A 24,616-nucleotide genomic window follows, 5' to 3' on the forward strand; every position below is an offset into this window, starting at 1 on the left:
TTGAACCTGTGCTGTCGCGCAGCGCCTTTGTCAAGTTGGTCATTTCATTTCATTGCACAAGATTTTTGTAGGGTGTATCCCGATGATGCGCTCCCGATCCAAGTACATACAGTATCCTCATACAAGATCTGTTTGCCCTGAGTAAGTCTCGGCCGGAATTCTTGTCTTCTACATTGTCCGACGAACTTTCTGTCACTTCAATGTGTAACATCAGCCTGAGAGCATCTATGAATGGGGGGGCTCAAATGATATCACGACAGGATATTAGTAAAGAAATGGCACAAAATTGAGTTCACATATTTCATATATATTATGAATATGCGGGATGTTTTTAACTAATGGCGGGAGCATCGAGAGACAGCAAAATTTTACTGTTCAGCCACTAGGGAGAAGCAACTTAACGAATCTAATCAATTATAGCACTGAACTTGAATAAGCCGAGCCCTCGTACAATAATTGCACTACATAACTGTTTTCACAGTAGATTCACAAGACGGTCAGGTCATTATCTCCGCAACGATACTATAATTGAATATATAAAAGTCAGCCCTAATGCTAACACGAGAGTAGTCTTTATCCGAGTCGAAGACCTTGATACACGCTCACCTCATACAGGCAAAGATATCAGCAGGGATTTACAAGAAGAAACTAAAGGGGAAGAGGAAGAAGCATTGAGAGCCCGGGGCAACAGGACGATCGCCGACATTCGAATAATGAGTTGCAAGTGTTAGCCAGCACGCACAGCGTGCAGATAATCAAACGAATGAGAAAAAATCATACCCCTTTGTTTCTTTCTTCTTTTGGGTCTCTTTTAGGTTTTATTTGGAGATCAAACTCTTGTCTCCGAGTCCCTAAAATAAGAACTTGAACACCATGTCACGGCCGCACTGTCATTACTAGCCATTTTTCCTTGTATTCCCTCAGCTTCCTTCCTTCGTCATCACAAAGTCCTGTCATTCCCACAGTTCCCCGTAGAACTTGAACACCATGTCACGACTGCACTGTCATTACTAGCCATTTTTCCTTGTATTCCCTCAGCTTCCTTCCTTCGTCATCACAAAGTCCTGTCATTCCCACAGTTCCCCGTAGAACTTGAACACCATGTCACGACTGCACTGTCATTACTAGCCATTTTTCCTTGTATTCCCTCAGCTTCCTTCCTTCGTCATCACAAAGTCCCGTCATTCCCACAGTTCCTCGTAGAAAAATGTACCTCCCACGAGCTCCCACACCACACGTACCCGCATGCAAGAATCCTTTGACCGTAAGAATTCCTTCGATTTACGACTGTCTTCTCCTTCGACTTACGATGTCTACCCGACATCACTAACGTTGCCGTTACCTTTTTTTGCCCGTGCTAATTCAGGCTATACCATGCCTACAATGCCTTGGGTACCTCTTCCGGAATTCGTATAGCCCCGAATGCAAACCTTGATTCAGACAGTAACGGATTCCTCTCAAACCGAAGGACGGACAAAATCGAGATAACGCACGTAAGCGGGAAAGTATCAGACCTCTTTGCGGGAATGTGATTGATCAGTGAACGTCGAGATGAGGCAACTTGAAAATAGCGTAGGATAGCACCGACCTCGGCACACCGAAAGTTGAATCCATGATAGTTAATATTATTTACAGTAAATCCCCAACATAGTCGGCAAGGCAAATTATGCAATGCGTAGAATAATAAATCCCGGTGTGGCAATGAGTGAGAATGGAAGGTGAGTGACATAGTATGTATATGCAGAGACAATGACGATGATGTGCAAACGGACGAATGCGATGTGAAATATAGTGAGTGCAGATGATGGACGATGAGTCAAGAGTCAGTTCGTGCAACAATAAATGAATGAAAACAGTCTATGTATCAAAGTGAGACCCATTATTGAAGTCGAGAGTCAAGAGCGAAAGTGGCTCAAAATTTGAACGGACAAATGAGACTTGAAGAAACCGCCGCAGTTTTTCACTCTTCCGACCTTCGAATCCCCACATACGGAGTCCTACCATATCCATCTCCAGCACTTCCGCTGATAAGGACAACAAACCAGCCAAACATCGCCATCAAAAACCTCACCATCCACGCTGGGTCAGCTCCGAGACCTAGTCCGGGACGTAGCTGCATTGCCAGTGCAATGTCGATCGGGGATCGCGCAGGGTGGCGTTTCACTGGTTTGGTAACAGAAATGGAAGTAGAAGTGGACGTAGAAGGAGCTTCCGCGCTGGATCCTGGAACAGATTCGTCCTGGGTACTTGAAGATTCAGTTTCCTTGGTCGTTGTCTCCGCTTCTTCCTCATCTTCTTCTTCATCATCCGGTACCATCAAGTCAGAAAGTGGGTGGACATCCACAGGGAAGGCCCCAGGGAGAATGGCTGCACTCGGCACAGGTGTCTTTGTGCTTGGACGTACGTCCTCGCTTTCAATTATTTCATCACTGAGTGACGAAATTCCTTCCTCGTTTTTCTCTCGAATCTCAATTTCGGTCTTCAGCTGACTTTCGGCCTCCTTCACAACTCTGGCATCACTGCCCTCAATCACAGAAAGCGAGAAGGAAGATTTATGTCGTAGCACAGGACTCCGAGATGCAAGTCCGAGAGGCGGGGCGTCAGCTGCACGAATTGACCACGCTGGAAGAGGCCGAGGGAGAGGACGACGTTGTTGAGGTGGCGAAGCGGGAGGAGTAGGAATTTGGGATGTGGGGGACACGGAAGCAGTGGTAGCAGCGGAGGAGCTGGGTTCTTCTTCTTTGGCAATGAGAGAGGGATCCGGTGACGTAATGTTAGCTAGGAGGAGGGGAATATCTAGCTCGGGAAGTGGAAGCAAGTCTGGATCTGGGAATTCTCCCTCCGTTTCCTCAATATGCTCGTCGTCGTCCTCTATGACATTCACATCACCTTCGTTAGCTTGGGGTTCATCGCTGAAACCGTCCTCGAACATCCTAAGTTCCAGTCCAACATCATTGTCAGGATGCGCACGGGAAACCAATGTAGAAAATTTCTCGTGAGATGGGGGAGGAGTTAATGAATCCTGTATTGCCTCTTGCGATTCGGGGTTAGTCGAAGAGTTGTCAGTGTAAGTTAAGACGTCAATATTTTCATCCTGAGTTAGGCTCATGATATTCACTCCACTCGGCATTCCTTGATCCATGACCTCTTCAGCCTTAGCACCCTCTGCGTATTCATCACCCTCAACGCGGTCATTATTTTCATAAAGGTCATAAAGTTCATCATCTTCCCGGTCACGAGCAACGAACATCCCCGGTCCTAGCTCAAGCTGCCCAGCAGCATTTTCATCATCATCGTTATAAACCCTGTGGATCAAATCCAAATCGAGAGAAGTGTCGTCTCGAGATATCGAAGGAAGTGTCTCATTATCCAGGTTTAGGTCTAGCTCATCCTCATCCTCTACACCAGTGTTCTCAACGATGACAACGTCAATGGGGCGATGTCCAGCATCTAGCTCAACCAAATGACGAGGTGCGCTCGGAAGTGAAGATGAAGAGGAAAGGATTGCAGAGGAAGATGATGAAGATAGAGGGAGGGAATCTTCACTCTTGCCAGCAAGGACTTCCTCGGTGTCCAGTCGAAGATATCCTTCGGACAACGACGAGGAGGCAGTGATCGGAATCGAATGAAGCTGTGTGGCCAGAAATTCCACGGGCGACGACGGCATCGAGTTTCCATCCACCAAATCGCGTTCTTCTGAGACCTGATGAGCTTGAGGGATCGAAGACACCCTCATACTCGAGCCAGAAACGCTCTCGAAGTCCCATTCCAGACCGATGTCAATCTCCTTGTCCTTACCCAATCCCGTAATTTGTTCACCAGCTTCACCTTCTACGTCCGGCTCGTATCCGTCCAAGTCGGAGGAGGTGTTACCCTGTTCCTTGGCATTTGAACCCTTACTTTCCTGAAGTAGAGGAACAGAGACTGGTTCAAAATTCCTGGACGCACGCTGTTCTGGATCCGGGGTATGTAGGTCAATGAGGTTGAGCTCTTCAGCGGGAACAGTGGAAGATCGTGTGTACGAATGTAATGCCCATAGATGCGCAGAGCCCGCCATATTAGGAAAAATGGGGTTCAATGGTGATGGCGCAGGTACTGGAGGTACCGACAAGTCGACTAGTGTACCGAATTGGGTCTGTGGCGCAAACGGAGTATTCGGGGTAGACGCGATCGCATGGCGTGGGGGAACAACCGTATCTGCATCGGACTCTGGATCAGAGATGAACGGACGTCGATTGTTGTTATGCAAACGTCGTTTGGGACTGAGGGGTGAAGAGATTGATCCGGCACTGTGACTGCGTTGCTTTGATTTCAGACGCGAACCTGGCGTTGATAGACCGAAATGAAGTGGAGACTTTGGCCGTTCACGTTCAGGCATGTCATGCACCACAACCGCATGTTGCAGGTTCGAAAATGAGCGAGAGCGTGCGTGAGAGGGGACAAGACTAGGAAGAGGCGGCGGAACGGGGAAAGCCTTGAACTCTGGACTAAGCGTGGACGTATTGGTCGGAAGAAGTTCAACGTCGTCATCGTCGAGTGTCAGCGCAGCCGGTCTATGTCCGCGGCGCCATCGTGTTATGCGAACACTGATGAAACCAAAAATGGCCAGTAGAGTCGAATAGGCGAGCAAAGGCAAGATGGCGAATGAAAACATGGGGGCTGACGTGTCGACGATTACTGAGGCTCGGGGACTAGGGAATAGGAAAGAAGGAGGCGGAGGAATGGAATACGATCTATGTCAAATATTGGACCTGAGTAAAAGGAAAAAAAGAAGCATGAGCATGAGCAAACTTACTTGAATTCAGAGCTAGCCAAGAAGTTCAAGCGTGGCGCCACCAATGGATTCGCCCAAGAAAAAAAATAAGGACAGAAAAGCAGCAAATACCAAAGCGCAATCATATGCGACAATGGAGATGCTGGTGGTTCTTAACGAAAAGCGACCAAATCCTCGTTTAGTACACGCTGAACACACACGGTCGGAAATCAACTCGTGCTATGAGTATTCGGCCCGGTCCGAAATTAGACCAGTATCCGAATTTTGAGAACTTTGAGCTTGAGCTTGGGCACTGAAGTCAGCCTGTCGAAGACATGGTTAAATGTTAAATCATATACAAGGATCGCTGCGACCATCAGACTTCATCCGCACGTACAGCAGCGGATTTTGTCATCCGAAAATCTGCAACTATGTAGATAGAGTATTCAGCGAAAATCTATACAGTCTTGTTAATATTTACGGCCCCGTCGCCATCTTCTTTGAAAAAGACTATCTAGCTTCTCTCCGTTTCTTCTGAAATGACAGATCGCTTTCAAGTTTCCGAACCCGACTCCACAGGGCTGAGATATTCGCACAGCGCAAATCATGATTGTGATTGAACTTGAGCTTGAGCCTTGGGTGTTGTTGTGATTTCAGTTGTGACGCGTGAAGTTGTGATTTTATGAGATGTCATTGAGAAAGGAAGAGCAAGCGTAGAAATTCAAAAAATGAATGTCGGTCAGCGCTTATGCTATCTATGTTGCACGTGCTAGGGCATCTCACAGAGTGTTACATAAGCGCTCAGGCGCTCACTCAGGAGCTCGAAAACTCTCGAAAAACGAGATCTATTTTGCACCCTAATTCATTATCGGATCCTGTTGTTTCACTTCTCCAGAACGAACTTCAAATCAAACTGTATTCACATGTGAGCCTCCTTCGTCCAGCTCGGAGGAGGGAGGAGGAGGCCCAAAGGCCCCCAATCCAACTCCAGCTCACATAGGGTGCTCGCTTCAAAGTGCTAGTTGAGCAGTCAGTAATATCACACCTCTGTTCATAATGATACGGGGCAAGGAGGAGAGTCTAAGACCAAGATCCTGTATTGTTTCCGAGTGAGATGTAGGTCTCAGGATCAGTGGGAACGGTATATATCCAGCATACTCAAGGAAGAAATACATCTACTAAGTCTTTGTATGTCCGCTAGCATGATCTGCAACGGTAAGTATATCACAACTTCTTGCAGCGCGATTAGAGTCTTATCTTCACTCCTCTTGTAGATCTTCCGAACATGGTCATGCTTAGGGGTGTGCCGGCCTCAGTTTCTGATCTTACAGATGACTCTTATTCATCCCGTTCATCCCCTCGACTATCAGCGACGATTTCGCATCCCGTCTCTTTTACAGACAAATCGAATCCATCCACTACCACTTCTGCCAAATACTCGTCGGAGTTCCCGGTCGCTCCAAACCTCAAGCGCTGTTCCTTCTTTCCGGACCCAGAACTTGAACCACTGAAGCCATGGCAGGTTGCGCTAAATAGGCACATGAAGAATGCCAATATCCTAACCTTTGACCGAGATGAAACTAGATCGTCTGACATTTTTGTGGAACGCGGAAATGGTCCACACACAAACATACAACATGACGATTTGATTTCAAGCGCTTGGAGGCATCCTTATCCATCGTCTTGGCTTGAGATGAGTATATCGGACGAAGAAGAGGAGTTAGATTGGGATGATGAAGATGACCGAAGCGTTCAAGGAAGTGATGGTGGAAGTACAACAAGCATCAACGGCTTTGTCGATACAAACAAACCTCTCCCTCGTACCCCGCTCAAGCCACCTAATACGATTTCATTTCGTACACAGGAGATAGGGGCGACACCCACCATACGTCGTACGAGATCGCAAACTGTTCCCCAGCACGCACTGGAGGCGTATGCATCCCCTTTGCCGTCCCCTTCAACGACGACATCCAAGCGGGTTGAATATTTGCACCTGGCAGACAGGCCGCGGCCCCCTCTTGATAATCCATTTCTTTCTCGTATATCTGAAAAATCTGAGGAAACGGTGGAAGAACCGAGACAGTCAGAAGCCACAGTCAACGTTCAGTTTCGTTCCAAAGATACGCACGTAGTGGTGCCATGGCACCGCTCTTCTTTCCCCTCCAAAGTCACCTTCCTGCCGACTCTCAAGCGAAGTTCTTCCTCGATGAGGTCGTTGGAACATTTCTGGGAACAGAAGTTTGGGCGAAATGACCCAGAACCTGAAACCAAGTACAGGCGCAGAGACAGATTTTTCCGTTCCAAGAAACGTTTGGAACCGCTTCAAGAAGAATGCGCCTCAGAACATACTCCCGAGCCCATTGATGTTCCACCATTTTCAGTTGACGGTATTCCCAGCGCGGCTGAGACCGCTCAAGCCACGTACATTCGCGTGCTCAATGAGGATGGTACTTCCATCTCGTTCGGAAAAATACTTTCTGGTGGTGATTCCGGTGATGTTGGTGACAAGGTCAAAACCATCGTGTGTTTCATACGACACTTTCTATGCCCGATGTGTCAGGATTACATGTATTCGATCGGACGAAACATAGACCCAGTGGCACTTGAGCGGGCAGGACTTCGGTTGGTGATTGTGGGCAACGGAGGTTGGCAAATGATCAAGAGCTATCGCCGTCAGTTTTCCCTCAATGTTGTTCAGATTTCTGCAATCTAACTTTTTTCACAGGTATTTTCAAACTCCCGTACGCAGTCTATACTGACCCTACTGCAACGTTATATACTGCGCTTGGGATGACGTTGCGTACGCTCGATGCGGGTCCGAAAATATCATCAGCGTCTTCTTCCTCTTCGACCATTTCCATTTCCCCTACCTCCTCCTCCTCTTCCCTGCCCGACTCGACTGAGATTCGTCCCGAGACGTATGTTCGGCACAAATCCCTTCTCTCTGGTGTTTCCCTCGTTCTGCGTAACGCCGTCAAAGCCCGCATGCCCATCTGGCGGTATATGGGCGATAAGGCACTTCTCGGAGGCGAATTCGTGTTTGAGAAAGTGCCAGGGAAGGATATATCTTGCGTGTGGGCTCATCGCATGCGCTACACCACGGCTCATGAAGAGATCAAAAGTGTCGTTGGAGAAGCTCAAGCGAGCTCGGTCGATGTTGGATCGTGTTCGGGTACGGATTGCAGCACGTCGTTTATGACGGCAATGTCTTCGTTGAGTCGGATTAGCTCCTCTCTTGATCAGGCAAGTCTGGCTCGGGAAATGGGCTTTGTCGATGCATCATCATCCGACCTGTACAGTACAGATCTGTCGTTCCGAGATTACCCAAGTATGACGAGCAGGCCTGTCTCTTCGATTTATTCCACCATTGCTTCACAAACCTCTTCTACTTCATCTTGGAGCAAACTTAGGCCCAAGGATCTATGGCTCTCTAAGGAGAAAAATAGATGGAACAAGATGATTGGAATGCTTGATCAGAGACTCGTGGCAGGTAGCTCTGGTGATAATTCATCTGACTTCTCAACGGAAGGTTCAGAGCTTGATCATCATTTAGAAGTCGAGATACCTGAGGTAGTTGATGATACGCGAGATGAAGAGGAGGTCTTTCAAAGGTGGTTTTCCACGGCTCCTTGATTGTTGTACGTCAATAGGATACATAGCTTGTTGAGATAATGATACAAAACATCTTCGCATACATTGTTGTAGTCTCATTCGAGATTAGACTGCTAGGGTCTCAACAAATTCGCCGTTTTCGACCATTTCCTGCACTATGTCCAGACCACCCACAAATTCTCCGTTAACGATAAGTTGTGGGAAGGTAGGCCAATCGTTTCGTTTTTTGAGACCTGCAAAGCAGGTTAATGAATGTACGATATTCCGACAGATATATGACATTCACCTTGTCTGACGCCTTCGTCTGAGAGGATATCAAAATGCGTAAAGTCCACCTTTTGGTCCCGGAGTAGTCCGGTCATGCGCCGCGAAAATCCACATCTTGGCGCGTCTGGAGATCCCTTCATGAACAGCACAACTTTGCTCTGGTTCATGAGTCTGGTCATGCGTGATTCTAAATCTTCCGAAGGGTCAGCCACTTCGATGACTGTATTTGACGCTTTAGCCGGAGGGAGGTCTGTTCTGGACAGTGGGTTGATCGAAGGAGAGGAAGCAAATTTAGCAACAGCAGTAGTCAGAGCAGGCGCATCTGCACCTGAGATGCGTTGCAAGAGTGTATGACCCTGTATTGTGTAGTGAAACGACTGAGCAACATCCGGATATAACACAAGTAAGCCCGATGCTTACCCGAAGCAGTATCAGGGATGGAACCGATTCGATATCAAAAGACTCCGAAATATCACTTTGTGCTTCAGCTTCTATCTGTAAGTACTTTTTGAGAAAAGTGGAACAAACGTTCGAGCTTGCGAAATACCTGCAAGAATAAAACCGAAGGATATTTGTTCGCCAGCTCGACAGTTACAGCGTTCATCTGTTTGCAGGGCTCCGCCCATTCTGCCCAAAAATTGAGCACGGAAACCCGATTGAGATCAGAGGATAAAAGCTGTTGGAAATGCGAGGGGGAAGTAACTTCATGGTAGTTGGACATTGCGAGGTATTTGTTGAATGTTTGTCAAATGTCGTGATTGTCATCTCATCTTTTGCCGTGCGGCCAGATCCTGAACTACAATGAACAGAAAGGGAACCCTGGGTGTGTAGTGATTTATTCCAAATCCCGAAGAGCGAAGTAATCATACCGAATAAAACGCCGAGGGTCAAGCTAAGGTCTTCATAGTCTTCATGTGCAGCCGCTGATCACTGGCACTTCTACAATCCTTCACGCGTAAAATAGTAAGACGCATAGACTGGTTTCTAATTAAAACCTCCAGACTTGTATTCTTCTTTTCGGTCTAACAGGCTCGCAACGTCTTCGATGTCGATGATCTTTTCGCTGACTCGGAAGCTTGAAAGGTCACCATAGCGAAGGACCCACAATTTGTTATGCTTTTTGCATATGCATCTCAGAGACTTGCAAGTTGCCTGGTTACTATACTATACTGTTGTCAAAAGACTCGCTCTGAAAACTTGCATTCAAAAACGATACAACCTCTCCACAATTCCCGCTTTTCGACCATCAATGTCGATTTGCTGTTGGATTTTGTGCCTTGAGGTGGCTTCTGCTTACGTTCAAAGCTGTTTTTCGGCGGGGCCGGGAGCAGGAATTTCCTGAATGAGGTAGAATGAGGTCTGCTGGAGAATCCCCCGTGCTTCGACTTCCATATTCCTTTAAAACATCGGAGTTCTTCTATCCTTGATTACGCTGTATCAAAGTAGTACGTCTCTATCTGTCTCTATATCATCACAAGTTTTGTGGATCCATTGCGACCCTTTCCTTACCCCCCCCCCTTTGTTTTTCTCCTAGTGTGACTGCCTATGGTTTGGTTCAATGATACGTGAGTTCCCCTTGCCTTCCTACATAATTCACCGCCCACACGGATTGGTTTCCAATTTTCAGCCCAATCGGTCTTTCTCAATCAACTTCGGCCTTCACATGTTCAAAAAATGCTTCTGACAGAGCTTATTCCAATGGAAACTGTGATCTAGTTTCAAACTTCCAACGGAATTTCGTTCGTGTCAAGCGTAACTTGGTCGTTGCTATACAAACATTCATTATTTTTCTTTTCCCTTTCTAGTGCTCCAACTTTGTCTGCATCTGCTGTTATGTTCGTCTTCCTAGTCTTCATGACTTATATGATCACGTCGAGGAAGCACATATTGGACGGAGTGGTATGAGAGCATGGCCTCCTAAGGTCTTTTCCGAACTTTCTGAAATCTCCAGCCCACCTCGAGCGACAAGCCCGTTCAAAGACCAAGACTCGGACTGTACTCCTGACGAGTCCATTCTCGCAATCGCATATTCTACTCGAGATTTGAATAATGACAGCGCGGTGTACAAAGACACTTTGCACCTCGATTATTGTATGACTTGCGACCCAGACAGTTTTCCTCAGTGCCCTCCGCTGCGTCATCCGTTTCCTCGCCATGAACAATCATGTCATACCCCACCTCCACCAAATGTGGCGTCCGGTCTCGCAGCAGCTGATCTTCGTCCAACGGCTGTACAAGATAGCGAGTCAGAGCCTGAGTCTCCGAAACACGGTCGTGAAAGCTCGGTTGGCCCGATTAGATCCAGACTGCGTAATCGTGAACGTCGCGCGGACGTGCCATCAGATTCGCCACTCAGAGTGCTGTCCGGCAAGAGCAGTCTCATACAACCACGAACGAATGCTGTATCGCGAGAGCCTGTGGCGAAGTCTAGTTATAAAAAAAAGGTATCGAAGGTATCGAAGAAAGACTTGATCTATAATTGTCCAGTAAGCATTCGCATGTTTTCGGTTTGCTTGTCACTCAACACTTCCACGCTGTTACAGACTCCTGGTTGTATCAAGGTAAGATCGAATTTGGACCGAATTTGAGTGGTTTCGCATCTGACAAAATTTCGCTTCAGACCTATCGCAACGCCAATGGCCTCAAATATCACAAAGACAAGGGCACATGTCTCATTTCTGAGGAGTTCTTGGCCAATAATCATTCATGTCTTCCCGCTCCGACCCCGTATTCTCCTCGATCCTTGACACCGCCTATGGATTACCTCGCTCCACCTGCCTTCTCCTCGTCCTCTCCCATTACGCTACAAGGAATCATCACCATAGCATGTCCCTCTCCTAGTCTCTCGGCTGAGCTGATACATACGAGTCCCGGTTCCTCGTCGCTGCGTTCGCACGAATCTCCTTTCAGCTCCTGTTCTCGCAGTCTGAGCCCGCTTTCTATTCTTGAAAGCTCTGAATCGCCTCCTCCTTCCCCAATCGAGCTTCGTGCGTCGACCGCCACAATGATTCTTAGTTCTCCACCATTAGACACCAATCTTCCTGTAACTGTCTTTGCGCCGGCGGTGGCCTTGACACTGAACCGACCTTCTTGCTGCAGAAGTGCAGTGCAGGCAGTCCCCGGCGTTTCAGAGAGACCCAGAAACACTATGAAAACTGAACTTCGATTGAACGAAGGCCTGACGCTAGATGACGACGACTTCGAACGTTCAGATTCGGCGAATGACTTGCATTGAAAGAGTTTTTCTGACCACGCAGTACCTCGTTATTTCGCTACTCGATATCTTCTACGGTTTCCCTCCACCTTCCTCCGGAATTATTCCTTTATATCAAGACCAATCACCGTTGCAATGTCATCCGTCACGGTTTCGCTTTTACTTTCGCTGTCTTCATGACCTTGTAACTCTTGTACTACGCTGAAATCTCCGTCTTGAATTTAGTGACAAAAGTACTCCAAAATTTCAAAGTTATAGCGTTTACTTCAACCTATTTTACCGTAAAAAAATGTTCGCTTCTTATCGAATTTTTTCGTGAACCATAATGGCTAATTAGTAATATGTTTGTACTGTCGCGGCTGTTTTAGCTATTTTCCTGGTGTCACGGACCCAGCTGTCTGGAAAAGAAAAGAAAACCGTGCAGCCAATTGCAACAGTTGTAAGCTTATTAATCACCCTGCCGATATAACTCGCTTTGACCCCGCCCGATTAGGATTTTTTCGAGAATCTCAGTTTATAAACTGTGCAGGCCCTTCGCGCGTTTCGTTTCTACAACTGCGAAGTTGGATCGTTGGAGCTCAGTAAGACATTATGCAGTAGGATCACCGAGCTTCCACTCTGTTGCGCAGATGTACCTTGCTTGCATGTCTGCATATATTAACTTAGCGGCGTATTGGTTCGATGGCAAAGTTTTTTGGATACAAATCTCTGTCCTATAGATTACTATCTGTGCTCATTGCAGGCTACAATCTCGGGATTTAGATGAGCATTTGCTACTGAGACGGCTGGAGCAAACTGTTCCTTTGTGGGACCCCGTCATTGACGGAGAGCCGTGTATCTATCTATCCATTTATCAAAATTTTGGACGGATAAGCCACAGTATCCTGACCATGCCACGTCACACATGCTCACTGTTACGGCGATGTTATAGCGTGCACATAATATGACCATGAACAAAGTTCAGGATGCCAGTCGATGGTCGGACTTATTGTAGCTTGTTACCAGTTAGATTGGTATAGTTTGTTGAGCACGAGTCTCTGCAAGCGTGCAAGCTTGAAGTCAAATTGGCGTATGTACTGGGCTTTATGCAATGAGATGAATGACGGTGATATATAGAGGTTCGTAGCCTATACATAGACTGCGCATGCACCTGGCATGCACTGTGTGACACGGTTCTGTGGCTTCTTACAACATTAGAAACTTGTTACTCCGTGGGGATCAAGACTCACATTGGAATTGCAATGCCGAATGTAGATCTTTCACCCATATTACAAGTGTGGTATATGGCAAGCGATGATTAGATAGTATTTTCCGGGTATTTGAGAACATCCGTGGCTTATGTGGAGCATATTGTGACAATATTACACATAGTGGTCAGTTAACTTAACTTTCAGCCTTGGGTCTATTTTCGAGAACCGCGCACCAGCAGCAACTAGAAGGTGAAGTGAGCACTGGGAGGAGAAACCTGAGATATAGCAGTAAAAAAGGCCGTAACCGATGATCGCCGTGCAACGAATTACAGGATACAACTTGAATGATCCTGGACCCAATAAAGGCCGAAAGGATGAAAGCCTAAAGACGTTTTACTGTCGCGCCTGACCCTGGAATTTGAAAGACTCCTGTGCATTACCCTGGCATTACCTCCTGTGCAAAGTGGAAATTGTATCGCTCTTCAGCAGGCACTGGAATCATGGACCCTGTTCCATACAGTTTCGATTGGAGGGGATGTTCGACAGCATGAGTGCAAATGACGATGCCAGTTTACTAATTCAAGTTTCACCAGAAGTTGATGTTTGTTCCTTAGCACACTAAGAGTTGTCCTAGCGTACTGAGAAGAACAGAGGCAGTTTGTGCAGTTTGTGAACTTGGTTGAGCGAAGTATAGTCCAATAGATCTATGTACGCATTTTGACTGAGATATGAAATAGCTGCTGATTGCTGACCTTGTCAAGTCCATAAGGGTTGTTGAAGGTAGATAAATGATCTTGTGTGTAACATGCATCTCAGTCCCACCGTGACACTGGTCCCACACGACAGGACTTCGCTGATTAGAGTCGAGAGGGTCATTTGAAATTTACCATTGTGCATTCCTCTATCATCATATTATAAAAGTCACATTTTTCTTAAGAACAATGTTCGTGCGGTCAGCGATAGGCTTGGATTTCGCTTTTTGTGAAGTTCTATATGGCTCGGAAAGATACATCCATCGATCCATTCAGCGGGGAAGACAAGGAAAGGCACCGAGCCGCATTGGCATATTGATTCGTCGGATGTGCAGAGCAATATGACTCAAGAGAGAAGTAAGGGATTATAGATATCCGAAATTAAGGGATAGTGTAGCCAAGGTGTAGCAGCATTTTGAGAAGGTGCTGACAGAAGTACATTTGACTTTGGACTCTCCCTTGTTTGCATGATGTAGTCAAATTTGTATGAACCAGGCAACCTACCGTGAACGTCTCATCAAAACGTGTTGAGGGAAACTTGTTGAGTCTGTACACTGGCATGTTAGATGGTCAGTTGACTTGTAGGCAGAAGTGTTATCAACCATCGACGAAAAGATCCGCGATGGTCCCGTTAGGTTCCGTTGATCGTCCGAAAGAGTTGGGACCAGGTTGGGACGGAGTTGGACAGAAAGGTGCGCAAAATCATGGCACAAAAGCTGAAAGATAGCAATGATAATGATAGAATTACCCGATGCTCTGGATCAAGATAAGTTCGGAACAACATAGCTCGACAAGGACTCTTGTTTTCAGGTTAAAACGCAGAGGAATACTTGTATAGATCGCCGCCAGTCGCCGCCTTCCGGGTCCATCTGACCTGGTCAGGCGGGATCATTGACAGACCACGACGTCCGAAATTCGAATATTGTTATGTAATTTATGCACACGTGACTTTAGGATTTTCGGCCCGATGATTTTGAGCGGAATTCGCAATGCTTAGTTCGACCATCACCATCGAGTAAATATTCCCTCCGTTACCCTCGTCGTTGTGCCACAATAGTTGGGTTGAGCGCTACCAACGACTGCCAATGCTCAACAATCCTCCGAGACCTGTTCTCAATGTTTCCGTTGATGCTCTCCAGGATCTCGACGGTTCTGAGGCTTTGGCCGGCCTTTGGTTTCGTGCGTCCTTCGAATTGTTTTTAGGGCTGTGGACTAATTTCAGAACCAGTGTTCTCCAAGTGCCAGTTCTCTTTGAACGAAGGAAGACGCCTTGAAAATATTTCATGGCGCCTGTGGTCTCAACAGATAGCTGGCAAGTCCCTTAAGTATCGACCTTTGACGCCGGATTCTCCCTCAGAAGGTGTCTTGACTCATGGCTCAGGTACTCTTCTTTCCGGACCTTTTCTTTCAGTCTACGTAAATTTGACCTTTGGTATAGGTACTATCACGCCGTTGCTTTCCACATTTTCTCCTCGACGACAGCCGATAGGGAAAATTCTTTGTGACTTCATACCAAATTTGCAACAAACGATACAACCTTTGTATCCCAAGCTTCGTCTGCCCTCCAGGCTGACAAAGGCTGAGCACGAAGTTAGACTTGCGTCTGTTCTTCCTACTCCTGCTGCCGAATTGCTTTCGATATCCATCATACCCCCTACTCATTCTAACGACGAAGCCGCTGCCAGAAATATTCCATCGATCGTTGCGTCTGCTTCAACTTCCCCGGCTTCTGGTAACAGTTCTTCCAAGTCGATATCTCCCACAAGTGGATCGCATGCTCTTCCGGGTGCACTTGCCTCACCTTTTCCACTAGTGGTCGTAGTCAATCCCACTCCCAACCCGACGCCTCATCCAACGCCACCGGCTACACCTGTCCTTCCGGTCGTCCTGGCTTCTGATGCCGTTAGACACACGCACGTACCACTTCCACCACGAATGTCCCCCGACTCGCCTACGTTGTCTCGAGACAGACGACAGCTCAACTTAACGTTAGCTACAACCCTTGATTTAATGCCCGCATTTCAAACTCGATCATCTGCTCAACCTTCGATCTTCGGATCTTGCTCACCAGTTTCTAACAATCTATTGCCCCCTTCACCGTCTGCCAATACATCTAGTTCAATCACCAGCACCTCTTCTGCCAACTCTAACTCCAGCCATTTGACTGCCAGTTCATCGACTTCCATTCACTCGAATGACACCCGATCTCCTAATGCGACGCTTAAGCCACATGATGCGAGAAAATTCTTCCTTAAACTCGACGAACACAGTTCAGGTAGTTCTGACGAACCCTCTCCTATCAGGCCTGATATTGCGACGTTCACCACCAGTAAAGTGGATGCAGCATCGAGTCGAGCTCACGGTTCTCCGGTAGCTGCTTTTGCGCTTGGAAGTTACTCGACTGGGATGCAAAACAGTAATGGAGATGAAGGTCATTCCAACCAACCACCTGGTCTTGCTTTTCAATCCAGTGTCGGCCAGAGCTCCACGTCCGCTAGCGGAAGTTGGGGAGAGAGTGACGTTAGTGGTAGGCGTCGCCGCGGTCCCCCTTTGGCTAAGAGTAGTAAGGGCTCAAGCGGGCGCGCATCCGGCTCCAGTGACGGCAGAAGCAGGAGTCGCAGCCATGGACAAGCTCACGATGGCCTTATGATGCGTAAAAAGGCACAGGCATCCGTCGCGACGGGACGCAGAGGTCCTCGTTCGGGTGCAAATGTAGTCCCCCCTCAAACGCATGGTCATACGCGTGGTCAGGGACCAGTCGCTAGTGGTGACTCGTTACAACTTGGTACGTGTGGTTGAAATTATCTTAATCGAATTTTTGGAATAATCCAATGCTACTGCCTTCAGGGACAACTTTTTCATCGGCGCATGAACACAACCGAACTGAAGAAAAACCAACTCAGGTACAGCGGACCCATTTAGTAACGCCATCTCCCGGTCACCCCGTTCAAGTCCCACCGCCAATGCACTCAACAACTCCGGCAAGGCGGACAACGTTCAACATTGGTTCGCAATCTCCCAGTGGCTCTCCGTCGAATACGGATCTATCAACATCTTCCCAAGCACATACGAGATCTCCTCCGCCTTCGAACGCCGGCCCAAGTATCAGCTGTCCTCCGTTAGTATCTCCTGATAGGATGCGCTTACAGGGTCATTTGCCTGTGACTGAAGCTCGTGCTGGTCCATTATTGCGTTCGCCTCCTCCCAATGTACCTTTCGTCGTCAGTTCTCGTCAGCCGCGCGGGCTTCCCCATGCGGCATCTAACTTATCTGCTGCCGAAGCTGTAATTCAAGCCCCGCGTACGAAAAGGGTTGTGCTTGCTGACGACGACGACGACGACTGGGATGAAACAGAAACGGATTTAGACAGTGATTTTGAGGATGACAGGAAGAGTGATATCGATGCCGAGAAAGGCGGGACATTAGTCGAGCCCGGAATTATAGGAGGCGGTGATCATAATGATGATGGTGATTGGGTTAGCGAAGAGGACGAACCGGAATCTAGTCAGGCAAATTTACCTGCTAAACAGAATCCCCACCCTGCTCCTCCCCAAGCTCCAACCCAAAATAATATAAAACGTCCCACTGGTGTTTCGAGACATCAGTCACAACCTGATATACCTAATACGGCAATGGTATCGAGGCAGAAAGATCTAGAGCAAGGTCAACGACTTGATCAACCTCGACTTCACCAGCGATCCCAACATCCCGTCGTCCAATCTCGAACTTCACATCGTAGCGAGCGTGACCAGGCACACGCTCTCAACGATGCAAAGCTTAGGGATGCTGCACTGGAAGCTCAGCGGCAGCGTGAAATGTTCGCTAAGGTGCCGAAGCGGAGCTATTCGAATCTATCAACGCGATCACAATCAGGTCTTTTGAGTCAACTTATGAATCCTGACCCTAACATTTTCCCCGGAGATCATCCTTATAGAAGAGGGTATTCTGACGTTGCGGTTGGAGGTCGTACTGGTAATGGGCTGGCTCGATTAGGTATGCAACCCATGACCAACCTTACTGCTAATGCGGGAGTAAGGAATCATAAAAGCAACTTGACGACCGGTGCGCCGGGGCCTTCTGCTACCCAGAGAGGTTCAACATCTGCTGCCGAATCTAGTACCAGTGTTGCAGCTTCGTCCGTTTCTAAAGTTGCGCCCTTGGGACCTACCAAAAGCGCTGTAGCTCTCCCCATTGCTAATTCTGTGACGGCGTCAAGTTACAAAGGGGATCTCCAGACAATTGCCGGTTTTCCGAAAGGAAAGCAGAGACAGATAGAGCCTGATAGCAATGCAGGCGCGTATCGACCTAAAGGACGCCCCCAGGACGAGGAAATGGAAATGGAAGAAGAAAGTGAAGATGATCGAGACCAAGCCTATCATATTTCCAAGAGCGTTGCCGAACAGAAGCTAGCTGCCATCGCAGATAGACGGACTGCGAAGAAAGGGTCCAGTTCAGCTCAAGCGGGACCCCCTGCGGCACTCCCTCTACACCCTCATCCTTATCCAGCACCCCAGCCACATCGTTCCAAATCGCAATATATCGCAAATACTCACGAAAGGATTTCTACACCTCCGGTTCAGGTTCCGCTGCCTCTCGGATTCCCATATAACTTACCTCCGGCAGCACCCCCCTCCTCGCCTCATACTACCCGACAATTGATGCTTCGAAAGGAAATGCCAGAAAGTCTGCGTCAGAACCTCCTTTGGTCCAGAAAGATCAGTAATCAGGAATTAAATGGCCCGCGGAGAAACAGCAGTAGTGCATTGAGTCCGACACTACAACCGTTAACAGCCATTCCCACTGTGGTGCATGTGACGAAGAAAAGGAGACCTGAACCTGGGGAATCGATCCCCCAAGAAGTGGAGGACGCTCGTTCCGATGAGGATATTATGGAGCCAATAAGGCCAGTGGTGATGCAACGAAATCGAAGCTGGGCGGGCGGCGGGCGATAATAACCTTTGCTATTTTGTATACAACCGGATTTTTCTCGCAACAATGAACAATGGACCAAAGGGTTACTTGATGTCTTCTGAGTGCAAAGACTTGCACTTATTTGTCTTCTTCCATGGGTTGTTGCATTTTGTATTGTGTCTCTTCTTACTTCGCTCGTAAATGTTTCTTATTCTCCTTTACTTTTCCAAATTGCATTAACTGATCACCGACTCATCGTCGTTATACATACGCTATACATCCCTTACTACTTGCACACCACACCCCCTATGCATCGCTTTCCTCGTTTACTCTTAAAATTGTACTCTAGTACTTACTCACTTGACATTTCTGGATTCGTTACCTTCACCGCTTTTCCTTTGTTATAGGGCTTTTGTGCACATCTATCATCCCTCATTTCAACTGTACTTTCAGTGTAATAATACACAATGCATTTCCGTGATGGTTATTTAAACCTTTCGCTGACCTCTTGAATTGTCAGAAGAAGACAAATATTATTCATTGATCTTTAGGTATTCTCAAAATCTCACTTTGCACGGGGCATGGCCCCGCGCAGTCTCATATAGAACACTGAACGAACACTGAACAGTAGTTGGACCTCTCAGTCAGAAGTACTAGTGTAATGGGGCGTCCGGACGGGGCACCCCGAGCAAGGGATACCCGACACAGTCGGCGATTCTTTACCATTCAGAGAATTAATCATCAGGCTGAGATTATTTGTGGTACGATGGCAAAGCATGCCCATTGGCTTGCGTAGTACTGCGGCAGTGGGGCACGTAATCCTTCTTGCGCAATAGGATAGGATATATATCCACTTTGCCGTGAAGAAAAATAGCGAGGTGATTTTGCCATAAATTTGCTATAATAGCGTGCTGCGGAATTAGCAGGAGTAGAAAGGGCGTAAATTTTGGATGAGAATGGACTAGCTACTGCAGGTTGTCTTGCCTCATTTTATTTGCTTAGGCTTAGCTCTAGGACGTGGTGTTTTAATCCTGCGGTGCAATAACACTTAAAAGTGTATCGGCATGATGTCAGGCACTGTTGCATAATTATTAATGATGATTACCAAACCGAAGGCTCTTTAAGATATTCTCGGCTAAATCTTTGGGCTAAATCTGGAGAACTTTCATGTCGTCTAACGAAGACGACCTCAACGATCGCGAAAGCTCCCATGAGCCGTCTCAATCCAAGAAAAGACGAGTTGCTAGAGCCTGTGATTCTTGTCGTAAACGCAAAAGTGATTTTTCTCCCCTGTTTTGCTCTGAATATAACTGACTCTTCCCTAGTACGATGTATGCTCTGTCTTATTTCAACTTTAACAACTCAGATTAACATGGACAACGAAAGGCGACGGAATCCAGATGCGTGGGAGTCAATGCTCGAACTGTATCGCCTCCAATTTTGATTGCACTTATGTAGAAGCAGCCAAGGTGCGTCACGTCGATTTATCCTGATGAAGCTACCTCAGCTCTTTACTAGAAACGTGGACCCCCAAAGGCGTTAGTCTTTCTTTGAATCACATTCCAACTCGCTAATTCATGCTCTAGATACGTTGAAAGCTTGGAAACTCGAATTGAGAAGATAACAACCCTCTTCCACAATTTAATGCCCGACTTGGACCTCGCGAAGGAGCTGGAATCAAATTTGTCAGGCAAGAGGAACAACTCCTGGCAGCGTCCAAACGCACACTCTCCTCCGAGCAGAAATAGCACTACTGAAGCCGCCATTAGTGCCATTCGTCGGTGGGACATATCTCCAGAATCATCCTCACAACAAAACGCGGAGGACGGAGAACACATAGAACTTGCTGATAACATCAAGAGCCTGCAAGTCGATTCCCGCGAGTATCGATTCTTCGGGAAATCAAGCGGTGCTATGCTCATCAAAACAGCAATTGACCTAAAGCAGGAATTCACAGGAAGGAAAACCGATATGAAACCTGTCGTACTGGGAGAACGCAGACCAGAATTTTGGCAACCTCTGCCTGTGCGTCCTACACTTGCTTCCTGATCTAGCATATGCTGATTACTTTATCCATTGCATAAGTGGGAGGATAATGCATCTGATAATTCTAGTCTTAATTATACTTTTCCGGAAGCAGATCTTCTGGCAAGTCTCATTAACGCCTACTTTGACAACGTAAACATTATCCTTCCTCTCCTCCATCGTCCGACATTCGAACGGTCCGTGTTAGAAAAGCTGCACTACCACGACGATATGTTCGCTGCAATTGTCCTGCTGGTCTGTGCGGTTGGATCGAGGTATATCGATGATCGAAGAGTCTTACTTGACGGAGTTCGCTCTTGGCATTCGTGCGGATGGAGGTATTTCAATCAAGTTCAACTAGTACGCAAGTCATTGTTGGCACCACCCACCTTGTATGACCTTCAGTTTTATTGTGTATGTGTTCAATCCACTCCTTCTCTCATTCCTCACATGTTGCGCAGCTTTCGGTACAATTTTTACAAGGTTCATCTGCGCCTCATTCATGCTGGACAATGGTTGGCATAGGCATTCGGCTCGCGCAAGATGTGGGTGCCCACCGGCGTAAACCAACAAAACCCCTGACAGTAGAAAATGAGTTATGGAAAAGAGCCTTTTGGTAAAACTTCCCAGACGATTTATGAATGCATAATTGGTTTTGACGATTTATACGAACAAGGGTTTTGGTTTGTATGGATCGTATGTTCAGTACGGGGTTGGGTAGACCTTGTGCTATACAGGACGAAGAGTGAGTTGATCCTTTCAATTAACTTGACTTTCTGGACCGTTTCTGTAGTTATGACTTGGACATGCCTGTCGAATGTGACGACGAGTATTGGGAGCACCCAGATCCAGCTATGGCCTTCAGACAACCTCCCGGAAAACCTTCTACCGTGTCTGCGTTTAATACTTTCATCAGGCTTAATGTACTTCTATCGATAGCGCTGAGGACCATTGTAAGTTCGAGAATCGCTTTGCAAAACCTCGTGTTAATTCTCAAATTCCTAGTATGCCATTAACAAGTCGAAGATCCTGATGGGCTTTGGAGAAGTCCAATGGGAGCAACATATCGTCGCAGAACTAGATTCTGCGTTGAACCGATGGGTAGATTCAGTTCCCGATCATCGTAAGCCTACCCGTTCTCGTCTAAACTCCTCGTATACTAATGACACCCTCTAGTCCGTTGGGATCCTAATCGCGAAGATGAAACTTTCTTCAGTCAATCGGTTATGCTTTATTCACATTATTATCTCGTCCAAATCCTTGTCCATAGGCCGTTCATTCCTTCCCCGAAGAAGCCCTCGCCGCTATCGTTTCCTTCCTTAGCTATTTGTACGAACGCAGCGAGATCGGCAAGTCACATCATTGACGTGCAAAGGAAAAGACAAACTTCTGTGCTTCCGTTCTCACAGGTAGGTCCTCCTTTTTCCGCCCGTTGTAGGGCGTTTGATATATGCCTTTTCATCAACTTCGTACGATGTTCTCAGATTACTACATTCACGGCTGGCATCGTCCTTCTATTGAACATTTGGGGTGGCAAACGCTCTGGTTTGTCTACTGACCCAAATAAGGAGATGACTGATGTGTACAAATGCATGCAATCGCTTAAATGCTGCGAAGACAAGTGAGCATTTCCTAATTTTCAATGGAATCGAGCTGACTTTCGCGTATTCAATCGGCTGTGACTAGATGGCATTCTTGTGGTCGATTATGGTATTTATCTACCACTTCGTTAGATCCAAACGGACGGAATGATGATGTTAATTAGGGATATTCTGTACGAACTTGCTTCTGTTGGCGAGCTTCCTCTACCTAATGCTAGCCCAACGGCAACGAACAAGCGGGAACGAGGAGCCGAAAGCCCAATGTCATCCGCAGAAACTTCAGAGGGCAGTCCTTGCCTTTCGCTTTCAGACGCCCCTGTTTCTCCGGACTCGCGCTCCATAGCCGGTTCTCGACGTGTTTCTGCTGCTACGTCAGGCAATTTTGACTTTCTTAAGCCCACGGCAACCGCGACATCATCGCTTCATCATACCGCTGTAGGCGAAAGCGCACTTTCAACTGACTCATCCCCTGGGATGCAACTCTTCTCTCTTCCCGTTTACAGCAATGAGCTCGGTCGATTACCCCTATATGGACAGGTTAACTTTTCGGCAAGACCTCATCCCAACTCGCAGCCTCTAGACTGGTGTCCTCCTCATCGTGCGGGATCTTCCAGTTCAAATGTGCCCGAAATCGTCACACATTCACAATACATCCCGCCTGAATACTATAACTATGGTCATAACGAAAGCGGAGTTGCTCCACCGACGAATTCCGCTGTGCATGATTCAATGTTATACCACAATGGTCCGCTGAATGATACCGCGGGTCCTGGTCTTTCCTCTGTGGCTGCATATTCTGGAGACTCACCACTACATCCTTCGGACGGTTTGCTCTCAAGCAGGAACGGTGTAAATATGCCTATGTCCTTAGATAGTGATACGTTCGCCATGTGGTCAAACGCACCTTCTGGGTTCGAGTGAGTCCCCTCAATTTTCAGCTGTCCGATTTCAGCAAGTAACCTTTTGCATTGTAGACTCGATGATTGGGGGACATATTTGACCAACGTGAGCGAACTAACACAAACCATGAATCGTGGTCAAGATTCCTTCCAACAAGGTTAAGAATGTGTATTGAACAAAAAATCCTTTACCCTCGTTAATTCTGGCTTTCGAGCCTTTCGCGGGTATGTTCTCGGTTATAGGTAGTTTAGATTTAAGTAGAATAAACGATGTAGCGCCACCTCGATGTATTCAATATCTCATATCTCGCTTTCAATTGTTGCTTGTAGTGCCCCACCAAACAGCAAGAAAATTTCCAGGTAGTCTCCAAGTTTGGCCGTTTCGACCAGGTATAATTCTTGCGGCAGCAACAGAAGGACCCACAAGCTTGCATGCATAGCTAAAAGATACTGTTGTGGAAAGACTCGTCCTTATGTACGTCGCTTTGAGGGTTATTCAAATATACGCAGGGTATGTCTTGTTTGACCAATACATTTTTGGGCCCAGGCTCTCTTTGGGGACAGCTGGGGATGGTCGGACTGAGCGGGCTCTTGCCAAAATCCTTTTTTCGGTGCAAAATCTATTGGACAAACCATAAACATAAATAGACAGCAAGAAATTCAAAAGGTTAAATAATCATGCACAGCGCTGTATTGAGACATCAGGTGGACGAATAAGACGCAGCTGTCTGTCCTCCCCGTCGAGCCTGATATATACCGCTTTGGCCGGCAGGACAGGTCGAAAAATTTGATGGGTAATACCTACAAATCTTGAGCAATTCGACCAGAAAGCGGCTCTGAAATATTACAGAACCTTATTGATGCATGTGTCGTTGAGTACAGCACCACTTGGCGCCGTTCTGCCCCTCAAATTCCTCATTCGACTCTCCCTTTGTTCTGTTTATGGAATCTTGGCACGAGTCAATACCGAGAAAAAATCTTGTGACATCTTCGCCTGGACAGCCTCGTTACTTACTGCGACCTGTCCTTCTATGAGGCGATTTGATTCTCTCTGGATTATCTTGATCGATTCTAGCTTGTACGCTTGTATCAATTACTACCAGTCTTCATACTAGACAATCATGATGGACAATACTGAAACACTTACTATCTTGTGGTTCAAGGGGATTAAAGAAGGACGTTACACCCTTTACACCCTCCGACATCTTCAACACTCATCAATCATTCTCAAACTTGTGCGGCTTGAGTCAAGCTTGATGATCCACACGATCGGAGACGACGACTGCTACTCCACGATAAGGGGATGATGACTTTTCCATGCATTTTGATATGGTGGGGCACAATATGAATACTCACTGACTGAATGTGTGTGTTGAGATAACAGAGTTGGAG

General features: G+C 47.1%; 6 protein-coding genes across 6 annotated transcripts; 4 read left to right on the top strand and 2 right to left on the bottom strand.

Annotated features, from left to right (window-relative positions):
• Nucleotides 1–1,844: 1,844 nt before the first annotated feature.
• On the bottom strand, nucleotides 1,845–4,997 carry C8R40DRAFT_886231 (uncharacterized protein). The gene is made up of 2 exons (XM_046236569.1): nucleotides 4,796–4,997; nucleotides 1,845–4,733 (listed from the first exon to the last, which is right to left on the bottom strand). The coding sequence occupies exons 1-2, from the start codon at nucleotides 4,897–4,899 to the stop codon at nucleotides 1,961–1,963; spliced, it is 2,877 nt and encodes a 958-aa protein (XP_046079070.1). The 5' UTR covers nucleotides 4,900–4,997; the 3' UTR covers nucleotides 1,845–1,960.
• Nucleotides 4,998–7,127: 2,130 nt separating this feature from the next.
• On the top strand, nucleotides 7,128–7,891 carry C8R40DRAFT_995875 (uncharacterized protein; the record flags this gene model as incomplete). The annotated part of the gene is made up of 2 exons (XM_046236777.1): nucleotides 7,128–7,425; nucleotides 7,479–7,891. Coding segments are annotated over 2 exons (711 nt in total), but the record flags the coding sequence as incomplete, so codon positions are not given.
• Nucleotides 7,892–8,372: 481 nt separating this feature from the next.
• Nucleotides 8,373–9,491, bottom strand: C8R40DRAFT_1275373 (thioredoxin-like protein). Its single transcript, XM_046234115.1, has 4 exons — nucleotides 9,180–9,491; nucleotides 9,053–9,127; nucleotides 8,652–8,988; nucleotides 8,373–8,598 (listed from the first exon to the last, which is right to left on the bottom strand). The coding sequence occupies exons 1-4, from the start codon at nucleotides 9,351–9,353 to the stop codon at nucleotides 8,471–8,473; spliced, it is 714 nt and encodes a 237-aa protein (XP_046079072.1). The 5' UTR covers nucleotides 9,354–9,491; the 3' UTR covers nucleotides 8,373–8,470.
• Nucleotides 9,492–10,177: 686 nt separating this feature from the next.
• On the top strand, nucleotides 10,178–11,867 carry C8R40DRAFT_1178357 (uncharacterized protein; the record flags this gene model as incomplete). The annotated part of the gene is made up of 5 exons (XM_046232859.1): nucleotides 10,178–10,197; nucleotides 10,260–10,371; nucleotides 10,438–11,118; nucleotides 11,176–11,193; nucleotides 11,253–11,867. 5 exons carry the CDS (start codon nucleotides 10,178–10,180, stop codon nucleotides 11,865–11,867), a joined length of 1,446 nt encoding a protein of 481 aa, XP_046079073.1.
• Nucleotides 11,868–14,779: 2,912 nt separating this feature from the next.
• On the top strand, nucleotides 14,780–19,185 carry C8R40DRAFT_1157072 (uncharacterized protein). The gene is made up of 4 exons (XM_046229619.1): nucleotides 14,780–14,967; nucleotides 15,017–15,169; nucleotides 15,227–16,573; nucleotides 16,636–19,185. Exons 1-4 carry the CDS (start codon nucleotides 14,874–14,876, stop codon nucleotides 18,738–18,740), a joined length of 3,699 nt encoding a protein of 1,232 aa, XP_046079074.1. The 5' UTR covers nucleotides 14,780–14,873; the 3' UTR covers nucleotides 18,741–19,185.
• A 681-nt stretch (nucleotides 19,186–19,866) lies between these two features.
• On the top strand, nucleotides 19,867–23,387 carry C8R40DRAFT_1164149 (fungal-specific transcription factor domain-containing protein; the record flags this gene model as incomplete). The annotated part of the gene is made up of 13 exons (XM_046230452.1): nucleotides 19,867–19,975; nucleotides 20,086–20,168; nucleotides 20,218–20,237; nucleotides 20,286–20,724; nucleotides 20,785–21,138; nucleotides 21,186–21,340; nucleotides 21,401–21,469; nucleotides 21,518–21,677; nucleotides 21,730–21,847; nucleotides 21,901–22,133; nucleotides 22,209–22,345; nucleotides 22,490–23,242; nucleotides 23,300–23,387. 13 exons carry the CDS (start codon nucleotides 19,867–19,869, stop codon nucleotides 23,385–23,387), a joined length of 2,718 nt encoding a protein of 905 aa, XP_046079075.1.
• Nucleotides 23,388–24,616: the final 1,229 nt, after the last annotated feature.

The sequence above is a fragment of the Lentinula edodes genome (assembly GCF_021015755.1).
Source record: "Lentinula edodes strain Le(Bin) 0899 ss11 chromosome Unknown C8R40scaffold_80, whole genome shotgun sequence".
Lineage (NCBI taxonomy): Eukaryota > Fungi > Basidiomycota > Agaricomycetes > Agaricales > Omphalotaceae > Lentinula > Lentinula edodes.